Source organism: Watersipora subatra, chromosome 11 (assembly GCF_963576615.1).
Source record: "Watersipora subatra chromosome 11, tzWatSuba1.1, whole genome shotgun sequence".
Classification (NCBI taxonomy): Eukaryota; Metazoa; Bryozoa; class Gymnolaemata; order Cheilostomatida; family Watersiporidae; genus Watersipora; species Watersipora subatra.
The window spans coordinates 4,368,471-4,383,301 of record NC_088718.1 but is presented as its reverse complement, the minus strand read 5'-3'; the positions used below and the strand labels follow the sequence as shown (position 1 = coordinate 4,383,301).

At 34.6% G+C, this 14,831-nt stretch overlaps 2 protein-coding genes across 2 annotated transcripts; both read right to left on the bottom strand.

Moving 5' to 3' along the window:
* Positions 1-748: 748 nt before the first annotated feature.
* On the bottom strand, positions 749-1,582 carry LOC137407743 (protein FAM200A-like). The gene has a single exon (XM_068094124.1). The coding sequence runs from the start codon at positions 1,580-1,582 to the stop codon at positions 749-751; it is 834 nt and encodes a 277-aa protein (XP_067950225.1).
* Positions 1,583-1,669: 87 nt separating this feature from the next.
* Positions 1,670-2,236, bottom strand: LOC137407742 (protein FAM200C-like). Its single transcript, XM_068094123.1, has one exon. The coding sequence runs from the start codon at positions 2,234-2,236 to the stop codon at positions 1,670-1,672; it is 567 nt and encodes a 188-aa protein (XP_067950224.1).
* Between the last annotated feature and the right edge of the window lie 12,595 nt (positions 2,237-14,831).

The following is a 14,831-nucleotide window of genomic DNA, read 5'->3' as shown; positions in this document are numbered from 1 at the left end:
AGATGTACATATACAAACTATATATAAATCAAAAGCATAGATTGCTTGTTGCAAGTTAAATGGTCTCGTGTGTGAAGTTTTAAATATTTTTAACCAGAAAGTATAGATATTTTTCTATCACTTGAGATTTGTTTGTTGTTTTAGGTGGTGTGACTGCCAGGACGTTCTCAGATTAAAATTGGCAAAACTTGATCGCGGTTAAAACGCTCAGAAAAAATACATGCGTATTTTTCTACCGAGCGTTTTAACCAAGATCAATTTTGCAATAAGCCAGTTATTACAAAACTGCTTTACTATTAAAAGCCCATTATCAATTTTGCCGATTTTACTTTAAATTTATCTGAATTTCACCTCGCTTTTCTGGCTTTTGGAGGGTTATCGCTAAGCGGATGTTTGGTAAAATTTGATTTTTGCAAACCTTTAGAAAAGTCGTTAATGAAAATATTTTGCCGATGTTGGTAATAACGAGGCCTAAAAACTACTAAAAGTCGATGTTTATCTCTATGGCTTGGAATAAAGTGATATTCTAAAGCGATAGTAACAACCGTCTCGGTAGCCGTTTGGCAAAAAACTGTTCGAGTTAACGGAGTTTCGGTCTAGTTATCTAAAGCCATTTATCATTGCGTGGGAACGGACCAAACAAATACGTTGAGTTAACCATGTTTTCAAGTTATCCGAGGGCGAGTTATCCGAGTTTCACTGTATATTGAAAACTCAATATATCTATCATTGTAAGACAGTCAGCAGACTAGTGTGATTTCTGTGTTTGTTTGGAGCTGACCAGAATTTTGATGTTAGGAGTTGTTGTAGATAGGGCACACCATAGGTCAGCTTCTACTTCCAGACGGTTTCTAGATCTGCTCTTTATGGTTAGCATTGCTAAAAATGCTGACTCGCAAAGATATGTGGAAGCAAATGGTATGAGCATCTTGAAAGTGGCCAGGCTTATGTTGGGATACAATCTTTGGGCCTGAATCCAAAAGTGCTCTATTGATAGCTCCTTGAAGTCATCTTTTAATGCAGAGTTTTTTGTCAGCTCCAAAAACTCCTCCTGAAGCTGTTCCGGAATCTCGTGGACATTGCGCCTGAAAGGGTCTCGGGTCTGGCTCATCAATTGCTCTGTCCTAGGATCTAACTTTGGAAAATATCTCTCAAACTCTGCTATCGAGCTGTTCAAGTGATGCTTTTTGTCGGTTAGCAAAGAAGCGGAAGGAGCTTTCTTGTCAACTAATGAATGCAGAACTGGAAATGAAAATTTTACATTCCCAGTAGCCAGTCTTTCCACCCAGAGTTTGAGCTTGTCCTTCAATGCATTGATACTATCAGTTACATTCCACACATTTCTGCCTCTACCTTGCATCTTTGTGTTCACTTCATCGATTGAACCAAATATGTCAACCAGGTAAGCAAGACACTGACGGAAGCCTTCCACCTGCATTGAAGCCAGTAGTTTGGGTTTGTTATGAGTTTTCAAGAACTCATTGACCTCTGCTCGTAGATTGAAGAAACGCAGAAGCATGTTACTCTTTGATAACCATCGAACTTCGGTGTGAAACAACAGTGATGAGTGCACAGCATCCATATCTTTGCATAACTTGTGTAAGAGACGTGTTTGCAAGGCAGAGCCTTTGATAAAGTTTACTACTTTAATCACTGAAGAAAGGTGTTCCTACAATCCTTTGGGAAGAGTTTTTGCTGCTAGCGCTTGTCTGTGAATGAAGCAATGGGTACTCACCACTAAAGGATTCTTTTCTTTTACCAACTGTGCAAATCCAGCACGACAGCCAACCATGGCTGGAGCACCATCAGTGCAAACTCCAATTAGTTTACCCCAGTCCAGATGTTCTTTGCTGAAGAAGTCGGAAACCAGGTTCATAATATCAGTAGCTGTGGTGGTCTCTGTTAGAGGACTGCAGAAGAGAAATTCTTTCTCAATTGTCTTTCTGTGTACATAGCGTGCAAACACCATCAGCTGTGAAATGCTAGCAACATCAGTAGACTCATCAAGTTGAACGGCGAACATGGGAAATGACTTGATCTTTTCAATTATTTGCCTCTTTATGTTCGCAGACATATCATCGATCCTCGATTTCACTGTGCTGTCTAAGAGGGATAAATCAGCTATCTTTTGTGCGGCTGTGTCTCCGAGAATAATCTTAGTACACTCCAGCAGACAAGTTAATGTTTCACCAATGGTGTGTGGGTTCTTGTCTCTGGTGATACGGTAAGACAGCATAGGATGCTTCGGTAATGGCCTGTGCCTGGATATGAAAGCTGCCAGTGGAATCCAGTTTTGCCCGCTTGAGTTCTCTCTCTTTAGCTTCAAAGAACGGCTTTGATTTATTCATGTGTTCTGCATGTTTATTTCTTAAGTGTTGCTTAAGTTGATGTGGTTTCATGGAGTCGTTAGCGAGCACTTTCATGCACAAAACACATTGTGGTACTTCGATGCCGCTTTCAATCATACAAGTGAATCCATAGTTAAAGGTTGACTTGCAACAAAATTCACATTACAGCTATTTGGTACCAAAAGATTCACCATGTCTTACTCTGTTGTGTTGTAAGTGCCAAATATGTGGAAATGTGATTACAAGCTCTTAAAAGCTCAAATACGAAAAGCCGCCGTAGATTAGAATCTCTTTATTTCGATGATGTAACCACGAAATTTGGTTATCGTCTTGTCACGTATGTTCTCACTTGAATTGAAAGGCCAATACAAAGCTCAATATAAAACTTATTGTAGTACTATTTTATGACAAACACTTCGGGTTTTACCAAATACCCCGTATCAAATATAGATGCTCGCTACTTTACAGTTTTGTTTCGGCATCATTCAATCGTCAAGTCGTAATCTGATCATGTGACCCAATACTTCGCAAATAATTTTTGCACCACTTTTCGATTATCACAGGTGACCAACAGGCTCATCATGATTATCAGATAATGATATGTACTCCTTCAAGCTAAGGCTAAAAAATTAGCGAGTTTTTACGGTAAGTTATAAGATATCACTGCTAAAAGTGACTGCATTACGATGACGATAAAACAGACGCGTAAGAACAATAGACATAAATTTATTGTATGCGTGAAGTATATTTGTGAAAATATTTCGACGAATAAGGTTGCATGAAAGTGTAAACAGAAACCATCTTTCACAACTACATCACATTTGAGCCGTTTTGGAAAGGGAATCCAAACTACGGCGGTCTCGTGGGGCTGCGATTTTCTGTTCGTTTTTTAGCTTTTAAGAGCTTGTAATCACCTTTCCACATATTTTGCACCTACAACACAACAGAGTAAGACATGGTGAATCTTTTCATATCAAATAACTGTAATGTGAATTTTGTTGCAAGTCAACTTTTAAGGTAAGAATCATCATATGTTCGTCTTTTTGTCTTTGACATTTCTAACACCTACAATATAAGATATGCAATCAAAATATTTGAATACGTTCAATATCTACATGAGCAAAACATCATACATATGTTAGGCTACAGAGCAAATTGTCAAAATGTTGTACGTTTATGCAAACCAAATCGGTAACTGAACAATTAATATTGCAGGTATGTATATGCATGTAGTGTAGCAATCCTTACCTTTTCCACAGTTTTAGTTCTTGGCTTTGTTGAAACTACTGAAATTCATTCACTCCTCGCTGCCCTTTATATAAAAAAATTGTTGCCATAGAAATCCCCTTTGGCAAACTGCCAAATTCCCCCCTAAAATCCCAAAATTCCCAACTGGGGGAATTTCCCCCTAGTTAAGAACCACTGACTTAAAGGTTAATAGAGAATGTGAAATAGGATGCAGACCTTATCGGTATTCGTGGAATCTGACCTTGCATAATAATTATCTGCCCTGTTGGGTAACCATAACATATCATGGAGAGATGATATAGGCAAATTGTTCTTCTAGAAGAGAACTTAAGCTGTAGTTTATTATTCAGCACAGCTGGCATAATTCTATTAAGGAAAAATCGCCCTATTCTAAAGCCAGTTCAAACAGCAAATGCGATGTAATACAATAAGTGCCCAAACCACAGTGCAAGCTATAAGAAACAACTTGGCGAATGTATCAAGAGTCCGATTCTCCAATTGTCGAACTCTATACAATAATAAATTGAAAACATCCAGAACCAGATATAACAACACCCTTGACTAAAATTTCTTAAGTAAACAAATTATTACTCTCCAAGCTGTTGAAGCAGCAGGGTGCTCTTTGGTAGATAAGAAAACTTACAAAATTCAAGTTCAGCCAGATTTATGTGCAAGTTTCTAAATAATTATGTAACTCATTCAACTTGAATTTTTAGAATTTTTTTCGCCCTTTGCCTGTTTATGATAACTTTTCTGGCCTTCTAATTTACAAAAAAGGTTAAGAGATATAAATATTGTTTGATCAATACTCAAATTCCATTAACTGATAATCTTATTTTTCAAACTGCCTTTATCTAAAGAGTGCAATGGACATCCAGATTCTAACATTGTTTAATTTTACAAACCGTATATTTCAAAAGCTTTCAATGTTTTTTACTGTTTTTATTTTATTTTTTGTAACTATCTTAGTGCTGCACGATATCTTTGCATGTACATTTGATTATTTGGTCTCTAAATATATCAAATATCGAAAAATATCGAACATTTGAGTTGTCTTTTTTCGATATATAGTGTTACGCTTTAACATGAACGATATGAGAGGATATTGGTTAATATTGGTTGAAAAACAGGAGTTGGCCCCTCTTTACAATAAGGAGAATAGACAACTCTAGTTTTGCAAAATGAAATGAGCCGAAATTTCGATAAAATATCGGCTTCGATATTCATATCGATTTGAAAACTGACCAAATATAAAATCATTCACTGAAATATATCGTCACATCGAATTATATCGCTTTATCGTGCAGCACTAATGTATCTCATGCGGTCAACTTTCAAGAGTTGGTCATTTTTCAAGCACACATTAAAATGAATGGAGCATCGATCTAGTGAATATCCATTCTTTAATAAACAGACAACAATATGTGGAAATCAAAAATAAAGTGTCTATCATTCACTGTTGTATCTAGTCTGCAACAAAGTTTCTCTTTTAGTCACGTTTTTAAATGAGTCCTCATCCGCCACAGGATAGTAATATGAGCTGACCAAGCTGTAGTACACAAATGGGGGAATAAGTAGCCAATGTATATTTCTCCATATCGTTCCACAGATCGTCAGCTACTCTGTGTATAGCTTTCCTGGCAAACTTCTAACTATGGGTAGTCCAACTGCCTATTTGTTCTCACAATTACAGTGTAACCTAAAACTGGATAAAATAAAATACAGTGCACCCTCGAGATACGATTACCCTGATATATGATTTTTTCACCTTACGAAGTCGAACATTGTGATATCTTCACCTCGCTATACGAATTTTATTTCACCATACGATTTTGAGAAAAGTTTCGCCTGAGTTAAAATTTGACGGTCAGTGCGCTCATAACGCACGTCGAAATAAAAAAGACACCGAAACATACCTAGTTTGCCAAAAACATTTTCAGAACGTTTAGAAAAGACACGATGATCGACTTCTCTCACGTCAGCATTCCGCGTGGAAAATTTCGTGTTAGTACGGGTAAATTTCGAGATACGATGTTAATCCGTTCCAAGGCTGGCATCGTATGGCGAAAAAATCGTATGTCCGGGTATAGAAACCATTGTAATTATACAATGAAAAAAAGAAGGTAAAAATCGTCCAAAATTTTATAAAAATGTTGTACATAATGAAAATTAGTAACAAAATAGTATGTTAACTTTAGTAACTATAGTTACCTACAGTAGCTGCATTGTATTAAGTGCACCTAGTGATTATAATCTGCAATACTGTAAAATTGTAATCTGTGTACCAAATGCAGATCGTACGGTAACAAGGTCTTACCTTCAAAAGGTACGCATAACATAAATGTTGAATTCACTTCAAATAAGTTTAGCTTGCCAAACTCACCCTTAAAACCAAGTTTTAGTATGTATTTTGAACTATTTTAATGAATTTCAACTGTTATCACGAAATTTTATCCTTCATAAGTTTCTGTCTTTACTTTCATTATAAAATTTAGCGTGTCTGATTGAAACCTTTTTCAATCAGAATTCAATAAGAAAGGCCGAGCGACGCAGTTATCGAAAGCGGCCTCTCACACACCTGACCATTTAATGGCCACCAAAAAGAAAAATGAAATTTTATTTACTATACAGGACGTACATACCTTTGGAGTAACGTGACTTTAGCTGGTATATTGTAGCAAATAAAGCAGAGAGGAGGCAAAAACGTATCAATGCTAATTATGTTGCTGTACGCTTGAAGATTAATTTAATACGTAATAAAATGGATTTTTTAGCAGGCTAAAGAAGGTTGTCTAGTCCTGTCCAATTTTTATTCTGGTTTAAAAGAAAAAATGCTGGTGCAATGCAGAAAACTGCTAGCTAGCTAAAGCTTGTAGAAGAATCCAGAGAAGGTGCTACAGTAGTTTTTCTTGTAGGAAATGTGCACAAGAATCAATGTAACCATACGTACAAAGTTTGTGCGTATTTATACCCTAGAGGAAAGGGCTTGAACAAGTTTCAGAAAGTAATGTAAATGCGTCAACTATCTTGAGTAGCTAGTTATAGGTATGAGTTACATACATACGATGAATTGTATTCACGTAGGAGATAACAAGCCCACCTGCAAAGACATGGTTAAACAAGAAAATAAAACATAAAATCAAAAGGAAACAAATAAAATGAATAAAATATGAAAAAAGTGCCACACAAGAGATAAATAATATATACATGTATATTATACATGCATTGTTTTAATGTACCAGTCCACATCAGTGAATTAAACACTTGAAATATTTCTGCCAATGTGGGGTTTTCTGTATCTTCTACTTCCTCGCCTTTACTAAATGGTTGCTCCTTTTGAATGCTGATCGCGTGCATGACCTAGCTCCTTCAAATTTTCAGGCGGAAGCTCTTTCTTGTGCTTGCTTTAATGGAGTTTTTGTTTTAATAATAATTGCAAATGCTGATTGGTTGCGGTCATATTCCTTGACAATGTTGATAATACGGGTGCCTTCTTATTTACGACATCCAACTTTGTTGACATAGAAATCATTTTTCCTTCGTTTTGTAACATTTGTATCGGTCTCAAAATCCATAGCTAACGAATTAAATGTAGATACTTGTAGTTATATACGTATGCTGACTTAAAAGTTTATAGTAAAAGACATAATAACGCTACAAATGAATATTTGCTCTCGCTTGTGTATTTTACACGAAATTTTCCACGCGGAATGCTGACATGAGAGAAGTCGATCATCGTGTCTCTTCTAAACGTTCTGAAAATGTTTTCGGCAAACTATATTTCGGTGTTTTTTTTATTTCGACGTGCGTTATGAGCGCACTGACCACCAAATTTTAACTCTGGCGAAACTTTTCTCAAAATCGAATGGTGAAATAAAATTCGTATAGCGAGGTGAAGATATCACATTGTTTGACTTCGTAACGTGAAAAAATCGTATATCACGGTAATTGTATCTCGAGGGTGCACTGTATACAGCAACAAAAAATTAGTCAACTAGAAGGGTCTTTTAAACAGCTGGTCTGCTTGCTAGAAACATTCACCCTTCATCAGATATTGCACTTTGCTAAAAACATACTCATCGCTTAGAACTTATGTGTCAAAAAGAAAGATAAGTTTTATTAAATTAAACGATGACATCAATATGGAGTTCATAAAGGAAAAAATAAAAAAAATTTACTATTTTTAGGGAGATTCATTTGATTGTATTTGGCTCCCTTGAGTGAACTTCACAAAAAGGATCATACCAGAAAGCAAAGAATATCGACATGCTATATATTCAAATATTTTTATCATCTATTTTGCTCACATGGATTAAGAAATTTGCATTCATAATACAAATGAAACATCAAACATAATATAATTAATAGACACCAACAATTATCACCTTACGGCAAGTAAAATAAAGAAAAAAGTTTAGATCTGTAGCAAAAATATCAATGAGTGTCATAAACTTTTATGCAACGTTGTTAAATATATGTAGTTATAACATGAAAATATGCCTTCAAATTTAGAATAAAACGAGATGAAATTGCCAACAAATTGCAAAGCGGGCATAGGCTATATTATCATCGCAGGTTAATTGAAAGAAATATATATCAACTGATAAAAATATTTTTCAGCTTCCCAATGCATATTTATTTAGAGATCTTTGACAAGTTGGAGGTAAGTTAGTAGATTTTTATTGCATACAAAAAGGTTAATGTCGCTCCACCCGAAGGAGACTGCAAAATATAGGCTACATTTGCTTCGCCGGTAAAAGGGTTAAAAGCTTCCCAAAAATCTGGCGCTCTATTTAGAAAATAGAACGCCAGCCTCTATTTGACTACCACCGTCGGAGAAGGGTTACAAAATAGAACACCATGGCATTCAAATAGAGGTTTTACGATAAATTATTGATGAATGGTTTTGAAAATTAGTGGCAGTAAACACTTAACTTCTTTATTAAGAGGTAGTAGTTACATAACTCAGCGATAAATGTTTCTCATTTTTAGTCTTGCTCTAATTGTATTACATACTATACCATCTAATAAACCATACATCTAATACAATATTGTTTCAGCAACTATCACTGAAGTCATTTTATTTTTGTGCACGCAACAGTTTGCTTGTTTGCATACCCGTAGTGCTCCTAGTAACACCTGATTATGCGATATAATGGCCTCAAGCAAACTAGCTAAGTTTGTAGAGAAGTAATACCTATTGCTTTAGTTAGTGAATGTGAAACGGAACTAGGTGGTGAGGTAAACATTGAGATAAGAGCCGGGAAAGCGTTGCTGAGAGATTTGCTGACAGTGAAGATAAGCTGGTGCAAAGAAGTATCAAGGGAAAGGAGGATTAAAAAGGTGATTAGGGCAAAGGTTGAACTAACCTGGATCAGTCAGGATCTAAAATATGCTGAATGAAGCATCTCAATAACTAACAAAAATTTTCTTTTGTCTCTAGCCCCTGTTTAAAAAAATAAAAATCCGATTGTGAATTGGCAGAACATAAAAGATACTGGAAGTGAGCTTACATTGAAGTCAGGAGTGTTGAGGAAGTAGCGTATGTAAAGCCTTGAGAGAAGACAAGTGAAAGTGGCAGATAACGATTCGGCTCTATATAGGGCAAGATTACGCTGTGTTCACAGAACATATTAGCTGAAACTATCAATACTGATATCTATATATATAAATATGTGTTTGTCTTTTTGTTAAACCCTGTGTCCAGCTATAGCAACTAAAATTTAGCAATGGAAAATATGCGCGGTGCTGGAATTCATCACAGCACTTCCAGATCTAGAGATGGCGAACTGGAATACAATAGATTCATTGGGCAATGAGTCATTATATTGGTTAAGAGATACTCATGCTTAAAGCGCTTGTTTGGGGCTAATAACTAACACTGTTAACCATTACGTGTAGTAATGGTTAAGCAGGCCCAAAGCGCAGGTATTGTTTTAGTAAAGACCTACCTTTCTAGGTAAGTTACTCAAATTTATGAGGTAGTTAGTATTTTGTTACCCGTGGAACGCCAGGCATTTGCTAGTACATCTACATGTATCTATCTTCTCTCTATATATGTACAGTCAAACTCGGATAACTCACCCTCGGATAGCTCGAACACATGGTTAACTCAAACGGATTTGTTTGATCTGTTCCCACGCAATGATAAATTGCTTTAGGTAACTCGAACTTAACATTAATAACTTGAAAAAAATTTTGCCCAACGGCTACCGAGACGGTTGTTATCACTTTAGAATATTACTTTATTCCAAGCCATAGAGATAAACATCAACTTTTAGTAGTTCTTGGGTGTCGTTATTACCATCATCAGCAAAATATTTTCATTAACGACTTTTCTAAAGGTTTGCAAAAAATCAAATTTTACCAAACATGCGTTTTGCGATAGTGAGGGCCCTTCGAAAGCAAGGTAAAGCAAGGTAACTTCGGATAAACTTAAAGTAAAATCGACAAAATTGATCTTGATTAAAACGCGCAGGAGAAAAAGATGTCTTTTTTCTAAGCGTTTTAGCCGCGATCAAGTTTTGCCAATTTTAACCTAAGTCCTGGCAGTCACATCACCTAAAATAACAAACAAATCTCAAGTGATAGAAACATATATATACTTTCCGATAAAAATTTTTAAAACTTCACATGAAAGGCCCTTTAACTTGCAACAAGCAATCTATGCTTTCGATTTATATATAGTTTGTGTATGTACATGTATCTACTGATAAATACATGCACTTGTGACAGTGCTCTGACAACTCGAACACTTTCACTGGGTCCCATGAAGTTTGAGTTATCCGAGTTTCAATGTATTCTCAAAGTTAATCATGTGACAATGTCATCGTTGTGTGTGTGTCCAGCTATAGCTATTAAAATCTTGGAATAGAAAATCCATATCGCAGAATATTTGATCTCGGGCTCTCCCATTCACCAGTCCAAAGTCTTACAAACTCAGCCACACAGCTTGATGGATTCATTAGGCGATATATGTCAATATATGGGAGCAAATACGCTACTACTTTCCGTCACAATGCAAAACCTCATGAGAAGTGGCAGCTCTTATTAGTAAGCTTACTCAATTTATCCATTGGCATTGTGCCAGGCTAATAGCAAGTGGCAGGCAACTCTCATTACCTCTCATTGTTTATAAGCTAGAATCTAGTATAGTATATACATATACTAGTATATATATAAATCTCGAAGTTTGTTTGTGTCTGGTAATAGCTATTAAAATCTTGGATTAAAAGTTCACTGTTTGCTGTATTTGAACTCACGGTGATTGCAGCCGCAATATTTCATTCCACGGGCTTAACTATTGAGCTACACACACCATATAAATGTGTTGCACTTGTTATATAGTGTATATGTGCACTTTTGATTATTAACTAATATTACCTTTTGCTTTTTTATTTTTGAAATTGTTGAAAAACTAACTGTTTGCTACCATTACTTAGTTTTTAAATCTATAATTTTTAAATGTGCCATTTCAATTTCAGGTGTGGGTTACACTTCTATTTTTAGGCCAGTTTTTCGTAGGGTTTGAGTTCTAAATCGGCAAAGGCCAATATTTATCATGTGAACAACTGTATTATTTCGAGTAGGAATAGCCTATACATTCTCTCTTCGTTCGGTCAGACAAAGTATCAGACAAAGACTGTCTGATTTACGTTTGTACCAATATCGAGAGGTACCAGTTTCGTTGTATTCAAAGTTTTGATAGATAGCTTTTGCTGGAACAGTAACCTATTTTATACACACACACTTCTATGCACGCATTGTTATTATTAATTCAACATATTCAGGATTTTCATTTGGTTTTCTCAGTTCGTATTAATTGTATCATTACCAAATCATCTTTTATTGTAATCATAGCAAAACAGACTTAACTTAGCTATTACTTACTAATTATTTCACATTTACATTTAAACCCTTTATAGTTGTTTTATTTTGTTTCTTAATTTATTTAATCTGCACAAAACATTTTGCTCATGGTATGAAGTTTGAAAGTTACAGTTGTTTGACACAGTTTGAAAACCTTAACAGTTGTTTTATTTTTTCTCTTAATTTATTTAAACTGCACAAAAAACTTTTTTTATGATATGAAGTTTGAAAGTTAAAATGGTAACGGTTGTTATATGTTAAATTTAAAATAAACTTTTTGCACAAGAACTTTTATTACCCGGGCAACGCCCAGGCACTCAGCTAAGGCATCATAAATCTCAGTGTTTGTCTTTTTGTTAAACCCTGTGTCCAGTTATAGCAATTAAAATCTAGCAATGTAAAATCCTCCTAGCACTGGATTTGGTCTCAGGACCTCCAGATTTAGAGGCAAGAAACTTATTCACTAAGCTACGTAGAACACAATAGATTTATTTGGCAAATAATCATTACATCGGTTAAGATACTCCACTTAAAGCGCTTGCTGGGGGTTAGTAACTAGCACTGTTGACCTTATCGGGTATTTCAGATTGAGTATTTCTTTAGTAAAGATTTTAGTAAAAGTCTAGCTTTAGGTAAGTTAATCAAATTCATTAGGTAATTAGTCTATTACCTGTGAAATGGTGGGCATTGGCTAGCAGGTATATAAATATATAAAAAAATATAAAAGTACATGTCCATATAACTATGTGAAGATGTAAAATTTATTTTCATAAAAAATGTATATATATACAATGTATATATTATATGTTTATATATTTATATACATGTATATAAATGCATATATTAACATATATATCAATGTGCTTATATATTTACTGATATATAGTTGTGCACAACCGAACGAGAGCAAAACAACATTGCTGTTGTCGCGAAACATTTTATTCAAAAATTGTCTAGTTTTAAACTACTCAACTCGCAGAGTTTAAAGCTTTTTTTTAAAACTAATTTTTTTGAAACAACATTTGTAGTTGTGTATATATAAGTTTATTTGTATCTTAGTACTAGCAGAAAGCTCGGCTATCCCCGATTTCTTTCTTTTTCCATCAGATAGCTCTCAGGTCGGTGTTTAAGATGATAATTCTCAGGAACCAGGTAAAGTTTTGAAGCCCATATAACATGAAACATGAAGTTTTGAAACCCATGAAAACCTGTAACAACATGACAGAAGGCACAGAACATATGTGTGTGAAGTTTAGATGAAATCGGATTAAAATGTGGAAACGTATAGGTACCATTTATACAGGACTAACAGACAGACATGCAATGACAAAGTTGGATGTGGTAATATAGATATATTTATATAATTATACTGTTATTACTGTATATTATATGATGAATTTTAATGTGAAACATCGATTTTAGTTTATTGGAAGCTTTGGTACCTGAGAGCTCATGCAATATCTTCGTTTAGCTTCATGGAATTTCTGGTGACCATCAATTTAATCCTTGAACTGATGGTTAACTCAGCATTTTGGTTAATCTTGGACTAATTAATAAAATACCAATAAATAGAGGAAAAATGGGTTTGCACCACTTTTTTTTACTATATTTATTTGCATTTATTTTTAGGAATGATGAATTTCATTCTATTTTAATGATTTCAATGTACGCAATATATATGATTATATATAATAAGATTTGATAATAATAATACAATAATATGTGCATATGCATGTATATATACTAGCTGTGCTACCCAGCGTTGCCCGGATATTAAAAACCAGCTTATAAACAATAAAAGGTAATGAGAGTTGCCTGCCACTTGATATTAGCCTGGCACATTGCCAATGGATAATTTGAGTAAGCTTACTAATAAGAGCTACCCCTCTGACGTTACGCCATACCCTTCCGTCGGGACCGAAAACGGTAGCCTATCTGCTCTCATATAGCGACATATATCACCTAGTGATCTATTAAGCTCTGTGGCTTAGTTAGTAAGGTGTCTGATTGGTAAACGCGAGGTTCAGAGGTCAAATCTTCTGCTTAATGGATTCTTTATTCCAAGGTTTTAATAACTATAGCTGGAACGACACACCAACATTGAGAAATGTGTATATAGATCTATATATATTAAGAAATATTAAGAACTGAAAGTTTACAGTTCCTAGTGCATTTTATATATACATGTATATAATTATATATAATATCCATAATATTCTTGTTGATGGTTTCAGGAAAATCTTTTTCAAATAAATGATAATGGTTTTTATAGATACATTAGAAATTCTGAATGGAACCTTCTTTCTGCTACTCACTTTATATATACAAGCTCTTAGGTGCAGTTGTTTAACTATTTAAGTAAACTCGCTATCCGATTTACCAGTGTAAAAGTAAAATCGTAAACGATCGTTACGATTGGTTTTGATCAAATGGTCGCCAGTCGACACTGTCGTAACACAAACTGCGTATATTTGAAGTGTATACTCAAGTACATGTGATATAACTTACAACATCTCCAAGTACTGGTTACTAAATTATCTAAGTATTGATGACACGATTTGTGAGTTAGTGTCAAATTGCTCCAAAGATGTGCAGTAGAAATTCTTGAATTGTTTAGCTCATATCAACTTGCATTTTTTGAGGGATTCAGCGTATGTAGTTACAATACTTTTAACTGAAGTCTCACCTTTAGGTTAAATAATGTACGTTACAGAACTATGCACAAATCGCTTGATATATTAAATTAAAAGAAATCAATCAAAGTCTGCTTTGACTAAATTTAAATCATCTGTACATGTCAAACAGTATATAAAATCATCAACTTGATGTGCACAGTTCTATTCCTAAGGATGTTCTACTCCTAAAGTTGCTTTGGAAATATTTGAGCGTAGAATAATGTAAGATTTGAAACCGGCATCAAACCAGACGGCATCAGCCATCAAACCAGATAGCACTTGGTCTCAGTTCTTCTCTTTTTATTCCTACTCTAATAATGCACAAGTCATTCTTGTATGATGAGTGTATATTCTTATCCTACCTGTCATACTAGATACAAAAGTAAAATTAAAAAAATATATTAAATTTCATTAGAGTTAGGAACAGAAAATGGTTAAATCCAGAAAAAACTTTCCAATAGTTACCATTTTCTAGTTTTCAACAACGATTTTGTAGCTATTTTTCTGCTGCCAAAAGTATCATTCTAAGAACTTGGCATTCAAATCTACATTGTGCCTTATTGTTATGTACAAACTACCTGACGGAATCGTCTTTAGCGGTAATTTTACAACAACAGAGACAACAATATATTGATCAACCTCAAAATAGATAAATTATGTATTATTGAAGGAACTTAAAAGCATATTCCTT